The sequence below is a fragment of the Lasioglossum baleicum genome, chromosome 19, assembly GCF_051020765.1.
Source record: "Lasioglossum baleicum chromosome 19, iyLasBale1, whole genome shotgun sequence".
Lineage (NCBI taxonomy): Eukaryota > Metazoa > Arthropoda > Insecta > Hymenoptera > Halictidae > Lasioglossum > Lasioglossum baleicum.
This window is the reverse complement of record NC_134947.1, coordinates 8,996,356-9,010,252: the sequence shown is the minus strand read 5'-3', so window position 1 is coordinate 9,010,252 and position 13,897 is coordinate 8,996,356. Positions and strand designations below refer to the sequence as shown.

The 13,897-nt window shown below is 35.5% G+C and overlaps 1 protein-coding gene across 3 annotated transcripts; it reads right to left on the bottom strand.

The window, feature by feature from the left end:
- Positions 1-224: 224 nt before the first annotated feature.
- Positions 225-12,304, bottom strand: LOC143218291 (uncharacterized). Of its 3 annotated transcripts, none has more exons than XM_076443413.1 (10): positions 11,736-12,304; positions 10,556-10,668; positions 10,336-10,478; positions 8,001-8,142; positions 7,686-7,921; positions 3,633-3,696; positions 3,363-3,568; positions 2,098-3,272; positions 1,461-1,595; positions 225-596 (listed from the first exon to the last, which is right to left on the bottom strand). In XM_076443413.1, the coding sequence occupies exons 2-10, from the start codon at positions 10,647-10,649 to the stop codon at positions 575-577; spliced, it is 2,217 nt and encodes a 738-aa protein (XP_076299528.1). In that variant the 5' UTR covers positions 10,650-10,668; positions 11,736-12,304; the 3' UTR covers positions 225-574. The 3 variants fall into 3 exon arrangements, with proteins under 3 accessions (XP_076299528.1, XP_076299527.1, XP_076299529.1); XM_076443412.1 differs by having other exon boundaries at positions 3,363-3,571; positions 11,736-12,303; XM_076443414.1 differs by lacking the exons at positions 10,336-10,478; positions 10,556-10,668; positions 11,736-12,304 and having other exon boundaries at positions 3,363-3,571; positions 7,686-7,934; positions 8,001-8,115.
- Positions 12,305-13,897: the final 1,593 nt, after the last annotated feature.

Here is a 13,897-nt window from a genome sequence, read left to right as displayed (position 1 = left end):
ATCACTCCACCCACAAGAGAACAATTAATACTATGTAATGTAGCCCGTCATACCGAACAACTTTTGTAGGGACACTTTTTTGATAGCTACAACGTCCTCCGAGATATCCTGCTGATCTCACTTGAGGAACTTGAGGAACTTGATTGACACAGCTGAACTACGCTAGGAAATGTCCTGAATCAAACACTGTGTTTGCTTAAAGGATTTAAAGGTTTTAACACGTGTTAAATACTTCATATTTATTTCTGGCAACATATAGAAGGGTACAAAATATATGTACAACAAGAATACTACGAGTGAGGAAGCCAAATTATCGAAGCTACGACAACGTCGCGAACAGAGATATTCTGTAAATGATGAATAGTGGCTGATTCGGTAAAAATGTGCGATGGAAGCAGAAAGATTCATGTATGAACGGATTATATCATAGACGTTAAACCAGTTAAAATATAAAAATTTCTACATTATTTCTACATTTCTGTAATTATATATAATTATTTACATTACAAACATAGAAAAAAAACACGTCAACTGTATAAAATCGCTGAGGTCCAGCGTTTGACATATCCTTTCATTAAGAGTTCCTTCGTAATTTTCTGAAACGAAGAGCAATTACCAGTCAGTAATAAGATTGTACACAAGACTAAGATTGGTCTAGCGGCCACACCCACAATTTTTATTGATATTGTGTGGAAAACAATGGTTCTAGGTTGAAAGATAACCCCCTAAAATTTTAAGTCGCTAATCCTTCGTATAAGGATGATATGAGGGTAAATACCCTTAACTGTATCATTTTTTTTCTCGGTTGTTGATTAAGATATTCAGATAAAATTGGCGAAATAATGTTTTCATTATCTGTGTAATTTTGAAAGTTACATAAAGGACATAAAATGACATTTCTTGAAAAAATGTTTCAGACAAAAGTTTCTTGTTTTTTCGCATAAAATCCGAATCCGTAATAAAAAATACCATTACGGTACAAAAATACCGTTATTTCATTTGTTTTTCAATATTTAACTATGTTCCACCAATCCGACCATCTTGAAACTTTTTTCTATGTTAGATAAGCAACAGAACATTGTTCTTGAATTTTTTGGAAGTGGTCACTCGAAGGGTTGCTTGCAATTCCCACCCCTAAAAAATTAAATGATCTTTTTCTACCCTTAATAATTTGATCACAATGGTGAAAAAAATGTATGATATGAAGGAGGTAAGTTCGAGTATTTTCGTTTCTTTTTTATCTGAATATCTTAATCAACAACCGAGAAAAAAAATGATACAGTTAAGGGTATTTACCCTCATATCATCCTTATACGAAGGGTTAGCGACTTAAAATTTTAGGGGTTTGTCTTCCATAACCTAAAACCATTGTTTTCCACACAATATCAATAAAAATTGTAGGTGGGGCCGCTAGACCAATCTTAGTCTGCTAGACATTTTTTAGACATTTAATCCCTTACTTTCTCAAGCTGGGTTCCTGCATATTTTTCGTAACACGCTTCCTTCGAGATCGAGGTACAGCAGGCATACTATCTGTGCTAGCATTGCTATTTTCTGAATCACTCAAGTCTCCTCCACGTAAAGATGTCTTGTTGCTGTGGTAAGAATATTGTAGATATTTATATTACATTAAAAGAATATACAGAGTGTCTCAGCTAATGGAGGCCACCTAAATATGTCCTTTATTTTTAATGGCACAAAAAAATAACGGCCACCTTGAAAAAACTATGAAAAATAACTGGGGAAAAAAATTGTTCTTCTATGATATTCCTCTTTCGATACCATTTAAGTTATACCATACTTACATATTTTTTGTGCCATTAAAAATGAAGGAGATATTTAGGTGGCCTCCTTTAGCTGAGACACCCTGTATATATGTCTAATATTAATCTAATTAAGAATTGTTTTCGAATTTATAAGAAGTCAAAATGTCAATATTTAAAAAGTTATTAAAACCATCCAAGAGAATTCAGAATATTTTTCGTTATTGTCGAAAATATGTATGTAACATCTTTAAAAAAAAGAAATAATAGAAACCGCCTGTTTTCTCAACATTTTGACCGGATGATTCCTTTAAAGTGAAATTTATATGCGTACAGTGATAGACTGGAATTGCTTAGCTCCTCCGGAGAAGGTGTCCTCGATTTCACATCGGATTTGTCCAATTTCTGCAATACCACTTTAGCAGCACTCGGATCCTGACCTGCAGATTTAGTCTTCTTATTTGTTTGGCCGGTTTGTTTTTTTATCGTTGTTCCAGCATCGATAAAATCATCCGAATCCCTCAAAGGTATGGTCTTCGCTTTTTTCTTCCGTTGCGTAGGATCTGATTTTTCTTTATTATCGTATTCATTATTCACTAGTAAAGGCAAATTCACCGTGGAATAATTGAACACAGATTCGTCTATACTCTTGTTCGTAATCGACGGTATTTGGCAGATTTGAGATATTTTACGAAGCGTAGTTGTTACTTCTGGTTCTGGTTCAACCGAAGCTATTGGCTTTAGCGTGGACTCTTCTATTTCTGGAAACTTTAAATCGTTTATGTCGAACTGCATGTCACGTGGATTGCGCACAAACATCAAAGTAAAATCATCTTCGTCCTCTTCCTCCTCTACAGGACAGCCTCGTCTTAGCGTAACAAAATTAGCCAAATTTTGTGCCGGTTCACTCTCGGTTTTATGTTCCTTCTGATTAGTATCCTTTGGAGTAGACGGAACGAATATATCACAACCAGTGTCGTTACTTACATCTTGACTACTGACACTATCATTTTCAGTATTCTCTTGTTCAACAGATTCAGAGAAGCTAGTTAATTTACTCTCCTGTTCGCTTAATAGTGACTGCGATTCTTCCATAGGCTTTTCGTCGTCTGATTCATCGCTTGTCTCTATTACTACCAAAGATCTAGACATACTATTATCAATAGAAACATTTATATCATCAGTCTTCTTCTCGATATTTATATTACAAGGCACAGTTTGGAAATTGTTGAATAACCAACTTGGTCCTTCAAGAGGATCATCATAATTCGATGAAGAATCCTGCGCTGTTGTAGAGTTCTGTTCATTTTTATCGTCCGATTCACGAAGAATCTCTACATTATTTACGACGGTCTTTTCGTTGGTCTCTACTGATGTGTCAGATGGAGGTGTTTCTGGTATTGTAACGCTAATTTCGGAATCATCTTGAGCATCATCTTGATTTAAATCGTCACTATTTTCTGCATGAACACTCGCTTCATCGGTTTCGATCTTCCTCGTCTCTGTTAACTACAACAAAAATAAAAAGCAAATCTCAATTGAATCGTCCACAGTTTCACGCCAGACAAAGGAAATTAATAAGAAAAAAAAAACACGAACCAATCGAATATTGATGCTTTGAGAATTTTGTAGAAATTTTGAGACATCGTTGAGTTTCACAGTGGGGCTTCTTATGCATTCAAAATTTCCGATACTACACCGCGTACTATTACCTCCGGAAAGTCTACCGGACTTCGATCTGGAATGCTTTCCTGACATTCTTCCAGAATGTCTGCTACTTCTTTTGCTCAATCTTCGTTCGTTTTCTTCTAGAAACGAATAAATATTATGATCATGTTTGCGTAATTCATTATTAGTAATGTAACGTACCACTACTTCTTGGTGAACTAACAACGGTCAGTCTTTCTGGCAGTCTACATGTGCGGTCAGTATCCTATAAAATAATTGAATATTCATAGTATAGTTATTTAAATGTTTCGATTTGAACTTAAAGGAGTAGACTCGCATTTCCAGGAGTGCAAGCGTGCGGGATGCTCCTTCTCAAAGATGGGGTTTTTCAGTGCTTGATAAAACAACTCTAGACGCTAGATAAAAAGTCAATCTTCACGAGGTGTAATTTGCATTATTCGCCAGCATGTACAGTGACTCCCATTAATATTTGAACACTCTCAAAAGACCGATAACTTTTCAAGTATTGGACTATATACAGGGTCATCCGTTTTTAAACGGCCAAACGTTAACCAGCTGTAGAGGACCCCAAATGGAACAACTTTTACCCCTATCACTTTTTTTGTTTCGGCCTTGATTTTCAGATAATTGCAAAAAACCATCATTTTTTTAGTTTACATAAAATTAAATATCTCAGGACTCCAATGATGAATCTTGATGGATTTTCCTTTGTTTAGTTTAAAATAAGTAGGGGCATCTTTTTTATTGAATAACCTTTTTTGTATGACCTTCGGATCATGGTTTTTTTGGCGTGGGGCACACCGCCACTTTCCGACTTATTTCTTTCAGGCTCCACGGTGTGCCCCACGCCAAAAAAACCATGATCCGAAGGTCATACAAAAAAGATTATTCAATAAAAAAGATGCCCCTACTTATTTTAAACTAAACAAAGGAAAAACCATGAAGATTCGTCATTGGAATCCTGAGATATTTAATTTTATGTAAACTCAAAAAATGATGGTTTTTTGCAATTATCTGGAAATCAAGGCCGAAACAAAAAAAGTGATAGGGGTAAGAGTTGTTCCATTTGGGGTCCTCTACAGCTGGTTAACGTTTGGCCGTTTAAAAACGGATGACCCTGTATATATATTCGCACTACAAATTCTTGCGAGTCAAATTCAACTGTATGCAAATCAATTTCACCTTTTTGTAACTCAAATTCAACCTTTTGCAAATCAATTTCACCCATTAAGAATATTTAAAATTAATAATTTACTCATTTAAATTACATTATATATTTATTTAGACACCCGCGTGAATGGTGTCATTACTGCGAGGAAAACGTAAGAGTCAATACTCGATACGCTTCAATAAATACATACGTACTTTCATTTTTGAAATTTATTAATCAGAAAATGGCTAGAATGAATATATATACAGTAAGGAGCATAACACTGATTCCACACACTTTAAATCAGAATAACTTTTCTATGAATGGACCAAACGACTTAAATTTCTCTGTACGGCTAGTAGAATTAGCTCAGTAAATGACGTCTAATAAATAAGTTGAAAAAATACATTTGGACAGAGAGAGAGAGAGAGAATTGTGAAAAACAATACTAAAAATTTATTTGTACAACTTTTTTAGCTGGCCCAATAACGAAAATTTTAAAAATGTGTCTCGTCAACTGGTACAAATTATATACGCTCTGAAAGTTCCATTGAAATTGGTTAATTGGTATACGAATTATAAACGATCAAAAGTGGTAAAAAGGCCGAAAATCTTAAAAAATTGCAATTTTAACACTTTTGATCGTTTATAATTCGCAAACCAATTAACTAATTTCAATGAAATTTTCAGAGCGTATATAATTTATACCAGTTGACCAGACACATCTTTTGAATTTTCGTTATTGGCCCAGCTAAAAAAGTTGTAAAAATCAATTTTTACTATTGTTTTTCACAATTCCGTCCAAATGCTTTTTGTCAACATATTTTTTACACATCGTTTACTGAACTAATTCTTCTAGCCTTACAGAGAAATTGGAGTCGTTTGGTCCATTCATAAAAAAGTTGTTCTGATTTAAAGTGTGTAGAATCAGTTATGCTCCTTACTGTACATATCTACACACAGTTTTCAGTTTTATTCATTTTCAAGTTAATGAATTGGTAATTACTATTTATCAATTAAGCATTTCATGTACATACATATGTCTTTGCAATATAGATAAAATTTTCAAGTTCTTAACAATTAATTTAAATTTGATTTTGATTTCTTTTACAAAAACTTACTTAAAAACACTTTGTAGAAAGTTGAAATATTGATTTCTGAAAGGTTGAAATTGATTTGCGAAAAGGTGAAATTGATTTGTAAAAGGGTGAAATTGATTTGCAAAAGGGTGTATTTGACTTCCAGAAGGGTGAATTTGGAGTGCAAAACCTGTACCCGTGGTCGGCAAATTCATTAGTCAAAAGTGCCAAATATCAGCAGTGCAACGATTTAGATTTCTTTCGAGAGCCAAATTTCTTTACAAGAACCCTGTTTGTAGAAGTTCGGTTAAAATTAGGAACTCTGAATAAAATTAGATATACTTTATAATAATATTAATTATTGATAAATAAAATGAGGATATTTACCCATTTATAGCAAAATTGAATAGAATTTTGAAAATTTTTAGAATTGGACATGGCAAATTTTTCTCCTCTATTCGAATCATTAAGGAAATCGATGCAGACAATTTTTATTTAGCATAATGATCCGCAGTCTATTGATACAAATAGAGTAGAAATTGCTCTTTATTTGAACTTAGATATAACACAGTGACTGACTGAAAATTGTATTAAAATACTATTAAGTTAAAGTAAAATAGATTCATTTTAAACACGTCATTCGTGGAAGAGCCGCACTCAAGTGACTAAAGAGCCGCATGTGGCTCGCGAGCCGTAGTTTGCCGACCACGGGACTATATGATTTGAACTTCTTTGAGAAGTCAGAGCAATTAATTTACTACACGATGTGAATTGTAGAGAAAATACTAAAAGTTCCATTTTATAACTTTTTTATGTAGGTCTATATTGAAAATTTAAAGAATACGTTTTGCAGATCTGTGTCAATTATATGCATTGTAAAAATTTCATCGAAATCGGTTGATGCGGGGAAAAAACGACAGACATTGAAAGATGTAAGGATCCTTAGATTTATTCCGTTAAGAGGCTGAAAATCGTGAAAAATTGCCATTTTTACTAACTTTAACCGTTTCTATCTTATTGCAACGTTGACCGATTTTCATGAAATTTTCAGAATATGTTTAACACGTTCTGTGCCACGTTTACCACACTGGCATACTTAATGCGCTAAAAACGTATATTTTATAACAAGTTTAACACTGTGGAATGTATTTCCACCAAAAGAAGGGGGCATTATAAAAAATGCAGTTTAGAACAAAACGCGTAAGTTTGTTCAATTGTCGAGTAAACGCGACTCGGCGCGGAACGTGTTAATTGGTACAGATCTATGAAACGTGCCAGTAAGCAAAATGCTCGATTTTAGACGGGCCTCTGCGTGCGCAGAAGTATCGCTTTCTGCTGGCAGAAAGAGCGGGCAGATATTAGGACAGACCTGCCCTCAAATCTACCCTCGTTTAAGAGGTAAGCACGATCCTGGATTCTGCCTGTGTCGCACTAACACAGACGAGGTATTCTCGTCGGTGGCACTAATATTAGTGTATAACGGCATTCGCCACATTAGTGCGACCGTGCTGTCCTCTTAAACGAGGGCAGATTTGGGGGCAGGCCTGCCCTAACATCTGCCCGCAGCTTGTGCCGGCACACCCTACATAAAGCATAGTTCTGCGTCCGAATAAGTATCGCTTTATGGTGGCAGGGTGCGTTGTCCAAAATCGAGTTTTGACAGCGTAATGCTCGCCATCTGCTGGCATCGTACGATTGCAGGCTGTGCTTGATATCTGCTCGAGGCAGGCCCGGCTGACTGGAGTGTTATCTGCATTTTCCAAATAAGCCCACATAAAAAAAGTTGCAAAATACAGCTTTTAGTAAGGAAAAGCTACCGAAAGGATTTATATGGCAATGCCAGATAGCAGAAAAGAGGGCGAAGAAAGGAAGAGCAATAGGAGGAATAGTGACAGGTGGACGGGAAAATTGGGCAATGGAGGAGGAAATGAAGGAAAGGTGCATCCCGCACCCTGGCAATCCTTGAAACGAGTCTACCTCCTAAAATTTTGTCCGAATACTTACACATCTACGTTGTCTCACAGCAACAGATACAGGAGACCTCAGGCTGTTTGTTTCTCGAGTTCTCGGAGGTGTGACTACTTCTGGTATCACACTTAAGTTTGATGCATTATTAATGTCTTGCATATTTACTCGACTCAAATTAATGGTGGGTTTTGTTATGGTGTGCCCGCTAACCATAGGTTTCACAACTCCTTTAGTCGGTGATTTTGTCGACACCCTTCTATGCGAGTCTCTCCCTAAAATCATTTTCTAATGCTTAATAGCAGCGTTAACATTACCAGCAGAATATGAAATATAACTTCTGAAAAATCTTACTCCCAATGGAACTGTAAGGTGTATTTGTATTGGCAGATGTGTATTCCTGACACATGGAAATTGTACTCGTCAAGTAACCAGTCATTGATACCAACATTTTAAGCATCTCTTTAGAATTATTGGAAATGTTCATTATCACGGCCTGAAGCATATATTAGATATTAACATTGCATTTACAGAATGCTTGTATATACTCACAGTACGTGACCATCTGAGAGTAGAACTATCGCGAGTTACTCTCGAGATTCAAATTCGTCAGTGTGTACGAAAAAATGCTTAGAGAGCGAACAGAAAGTTGAAATTCGCAAATGGACACGTTCAAATTTTTTCTCGGCGAACGACTATCAGCTATACGAACGCCATTCGTATAACTGAGAGTATTCTAGTTAGTTTTCACTACCATTATACGTATACATATACATATGTATACAGTGACACCCACTAATATGACGACGCTCTCAAAAAACCGATAACTTTTTAAATATAAAAAAAGTTGTAAAATACAATTTTTATTATTTTCTCTATAATTCCGACCAATTGCAATCTTCGAAAAAATTTCTTTTCACATCCTGTAGTAAACTAATTGCTCTAGCTTCCCAAAAAAGTTCGAATCGTGTGGTCCAATATTTAAAAAGTTATCGTTTTTTTTTTAGAGAGCGTCCAAATATTAATGAGAGTTGTACATAAATCGAACAACGGGCCGAAAAATATTTATATGTCCACACTGATCTTTTCGATTTCTATGGAAAAATTCATTAACCAAATTATTATTATATATTGTTAAATATATAGAAATTAAACTCCAGGAGTAGTATTGTTTGTACAATATACAGCATTTCCTCTTTTTGGAATATTTCTTTTTTTCTTATTAAGTACATTGCAACAATTGCAGCAAACTTAGGCGCATCAATTCTGTTCATGAGCATTCTTATAATTAGACAGTGGATCTTTATGTTCTAAATGTTCTACCTGTTTTGCAACAAAGTTGATATGTTTAATAGGTTGAAAATAATATAACAGTATTTTTAAATTCTTCTAATATTTCTACTGTTTTAAATTACACTTATTAAGTTTTGTCATAAATGCATAAAGTCCGCTGTCTACTTATATAACTACCGAAATTCATCTGAGAGTTGACTCTCGCGTAAATCTCCGAGAGAAAAAATTTCTGAAGTATGTACTCTCAAATGGACACAAAAATTGAGAGTACGTACCTTTACACAGTAGAACGTCAATTATCCGAACCTCGATTATGGGAACAATTCGATTTTCCATCCACCTCGGTCCCAACTAGTTCGGATAATTGACATCCTATAGTATACAGGATGGTTCACCATGTGGCTCCAACAGGATGATTTTTCTGCTCATTACGAAAGATTAACAAGAAATGCATTAAATCGAATATTTCCGAATCGTTGGATAGGACGAGGTGGTCCCATTCATTTTCCAGCAAAATCACACCTGATTTAACACCCCTCGACTTTCTCTTATGGGGTTACTTGAAAAATAATATGAAAGATCATATCATCACTGAATGCAATAACATACCACCAGTTTTATTACATAATGTAAAACAATCATTACTTTCTCAATTCAGAAAATGTTGCGATGCAAACGGTCGCTATATTCGAACCTTTTCTGTGAATGAAATCATTACATCATTATTATAAGAGTCGTGATTTCATAGCAACACTAAAATCAAAATATTCTCCTTAACTGATGGTTTTTTGATATTAATAGGCTAATACTTTTTTGTAGAGAATATGAAGTTTTATTGATTGGTGCAGGGAAAAACATATGATCCCATTTTTAAAAAAATACCAATTACCTTGGTATCTCTTCTACACAACTTCAAAGTATGCATCTCTCGAAACCACTGAACCTTACATAAATATTCTTTGCTGCGAATAATAATAATTATGAAAATCGAGGTGGTAATATCTGGTGAACCACTCTGTATATTTTACTTACATCTCCAAGAGCGAACAATTTCTGAAGTACTCTCATATGGACACACAAATTGAGAGTACTCTCGAGAGCAACTATCGACAAGAATCTCAGATGGACACGAACCTTTGTACGGTAGATCAGGCCTGGGCAACGCTGGCCCACGGAACAGATGTGGCTACTTTCACCACGTCCACTCTGACATTTTCTTCAACACGAACCCGAAGAGGAGTAGCAGCAACATCTGTTCCGCGGGCCAGCGTCATCCAGGCCTGCAGTAGATCGTCAATTATCCGAACCTCGATTATAGGAACAATTCGATTTTCCAAACCGCCTCGGTCCCAACTAGTTCCGATAATTGACGTCCTACTGTATATATTTTACTTACGTCTCGTTTATTACACGCTGATACTAAATCTTGTACCTCCGCGATCAAAGCAATCTTTTGAGAATATAATAACTGGCACTCCTGTTTTTCTTCGGACAGTGCTTTTGCTAATGAACTGTTGTTTGTCTTTAATTTTTCGCATACTGTAACACACAACGTATTCCACTGTTAACAATCAATTTTACTAGAGAATAGCAATTTCTTAACTATACAGACTTACAGGGAACATACGATTTATATTTCATGATTTGTGCTCTTTTTCTAATGTCCATAACCCTCGTCACTTTCCGATATTTCTTTCTTATCTGCGGCATTTTCTATTTATTATTTGACCTAGAATGAAGAACAATATCCAAAATATATATATATATGGAACTATTTTAATTAATACTCAATGGATATCCCTTGAGTGGTATCGTATTCAATCAGACTATGAAGTATCGCTCTGGGGTCATTCCAAAATTCTATAAAAATTGACAGATACTTTCAGGTATTTTAGATTATGTTGGAAAGAAAGTTCGGAAAGAAAGTTCTTGCGGTTTTTAATTATTAAATTCAAACGCACATATCTCAGCTCAAACAAAACTTTATTAATCAAAATAAAGACTTTTGCCAACGAGAAACAAGCTTTGTTATTCCGGTTGAATAAAAGTCTGGAGTCCTGGAGGTGACAAACTCGTTGAATGTTGTTCCAGCATCTCTCTGCGATTTGAAGCATTTCTTGCGCAAGAAGTTGTCGAGGTGCTTAAAAAAGTGGTTCCAGGACTCCAGAATTTTATTCAACCGGAATAACAAAACTTGTTTCTCGTTGGCAAAAGTGCATTGATTGCAATGGTCTTTACTTTGATTAATAAAGTTTTGTTCAAGCTGAGATATGTGCATTTGAATTTAATAGTTAAAAACCGCAAGAACTTTCTTTCCAACCTAATATTTAACTCTTAGAACCCGAGTGGTAAACTGAAAATTGTAAACTTAAACATGTTGGTATCTAATCAACTACTAAACATTTAAGTATTGTATGAGGTATTATATATAAAAAGATAATATATTAATAGAATGGAATTATATTCTAGGTTGGAAGAAATGTTTAATTTTCGAATTAAAATAGATCCGAGTGTAAAGGGTTATAACAAATAATCCAAATAATCCAAATTTTGTAAAGAATTCGACGAAACTTGATATTTGCAATTATCGTGCAAAATAATCGCGAAACGTGTACAAAAACTTTGTTGTGGTCATTCCAGTGTTGAATACTAAAACATTGTTGTTCTGGATGTTTTATACACATATATGATAAAATAAAAAGAATACTATAAAGTTAAAAAAAAGAAATGAAATAAAATTGTATAAAATACAATATTATCAGAAATATAAGAAGAATGTGCAACTTTGATACATACCTTCTCTAAATAATATTTACGACTAGACTTCCTTTGATATTGTAATTTTAAGGTACGTTGTTAAAATCCTATTTTTATCGTACTTATAGCCTACCAACAACTGCTTAACCAGCTTTTAATATAGTACAACCACACAATTTATTTCACACCGAAAGGAACAGTATATTTCCGCCATTGCAAAAGCATGAACTTCACAACTAAATAGAATGATAAATAGTATCACAGACGAGGTTGTGATAATATATTGCCATTGGCGTCCCTATTTATATTAGTGTTATCTACATATACAGCTACGTACCTATATGTATAATACTTTTCATAACATTTTGCATGAAGACAGTCTAATTAGAATTAAATTCCTTTACAAGCAATTCAATAAACTCTTGTACGATATTCATCAATTTGACAAAACAATATGAATTTTTACTTTTAAACCTCAAACAATGATTTTTTTGTATCTACAATTGCTCGGAATTCAAATTGTAGGATTTGCCGGCTACGGTTTTTCTATCATATTTAGAGCAGTAGCAGTTAGCAGTGTTGGGATATTGGGCGGGATGGCGGGTTGCACTGTTGCACGGGTCACCTTTTCTCGCGCATGCGCGGCGATTTTAACGTCAGTAAAGTATGATTCTCGAGAAAATGTGGCACCTTGAGCGCCCGCAGAATTTTAAGAAATTGATATGATTTGATTATAAAAAACGAATGTATGATAAGTGTACTTCTGTATATTTTGTAACTCGTAGGACACGTCCAGGAGTCTTTTTATTCGGAACAGATTGTTTCGGTACATTCCCGCTGATATAGCTGCCTCAGGGCTCTGCTACATCATCGCCTCATCATAGATACGTTACTGTTTTGGACGTGCATGCGCGAGAAAAATTGTACCCGCTGGCATCCACTGATATTGGTCGATTCCTTCATCCATATGTCCATATTGACCTTTTGATTTTTTTTTGGTTCCCAATGCTAAAATAATCGCCAAACAGGCTTTCTCTTTAGAAGACATTGCGACTTCTTGGTTATAAAAAATTTTGTCATTCAATACTGTCAGTCTGACTGATAGGTGCTGATAGGGTCCTTCGTGATTGAAGTCAGGATCAGTCAGGATTGACAGTCTGACTGTCCAATCCATAGACATATATGGATATAATATATAATATAATATAATAAATATATATATATATATAATATATATTATGTCTATGGTTCAATCAGACTGTCATTCCTGATTGACCGTGTAGGGTCCGCTTTACAATTCTTTATGCAACAAATGTACACCTTTTTCCGAATCTTTACGAAATAATGAATAAATATACTTGTATTATATGTACAGCGTGACCCGTTGATCACGCGAACATAGTTACGATAGCGTACCGCAATATAGGTTCGATTAATGGCGCTGAGAGGGAAATTTGAATATAAAGCATAACGTTTAGGTCAAAGCCGCGTATTTCATATACATATACATATTCTTTATTCGGGCACGATAGCTTGGGCTTAGAATAAGTAGGGAAACAAGAGGTTTCCACAGAGATCCTTGACGAAACCAGATGGGCGAGACTAATCGAGGAATTTAGGTAAAGTCATGTAACTCTTGGAGGAGCTTCTCCAATTTCGCATAAATAGGCAGTCGAAGTCTAGAATCGGTCAAGGACGGGAAGTCGTAAATTCTCAGTCAAGGACCTCTTGGAACTCCCTCGGACCTCTCTCTCGCTCGGTCCCACGACCCTTGATTTGACGGGCCTTCACCCTCGCGTGTACTCCACTCTCGTGCGCGCGCTATTGAGGCACCTCCACCACCAATCACCATCGAGCAGCAACCGAAGACGAGCCACCCGACGAATCAACGTCCAGCTGGAAGATCCGAATTTTCCTATTGGCTAAGGAAATGGATGCTGGAAGAAGATAAAACTTCAGGACGAGGCAAATACAAGGCAGATAGAATTCTCAGAGCTTACAATTAGAGTCAACAACGAGTACACTATTAAATAAAGTCTATATTTATTTTTCTTTACATTACATTGTTCAAAGTTATTTTCTGCAAACCTTCCACGAGCAGAGTGCTTCAGCGCTCCACGGGCACCCGAACTGCCTGCACCCTGCTGCACCCGAACCCAGCAAATTCCCTAATCCCACCACACTGCGACGTAACACCACGC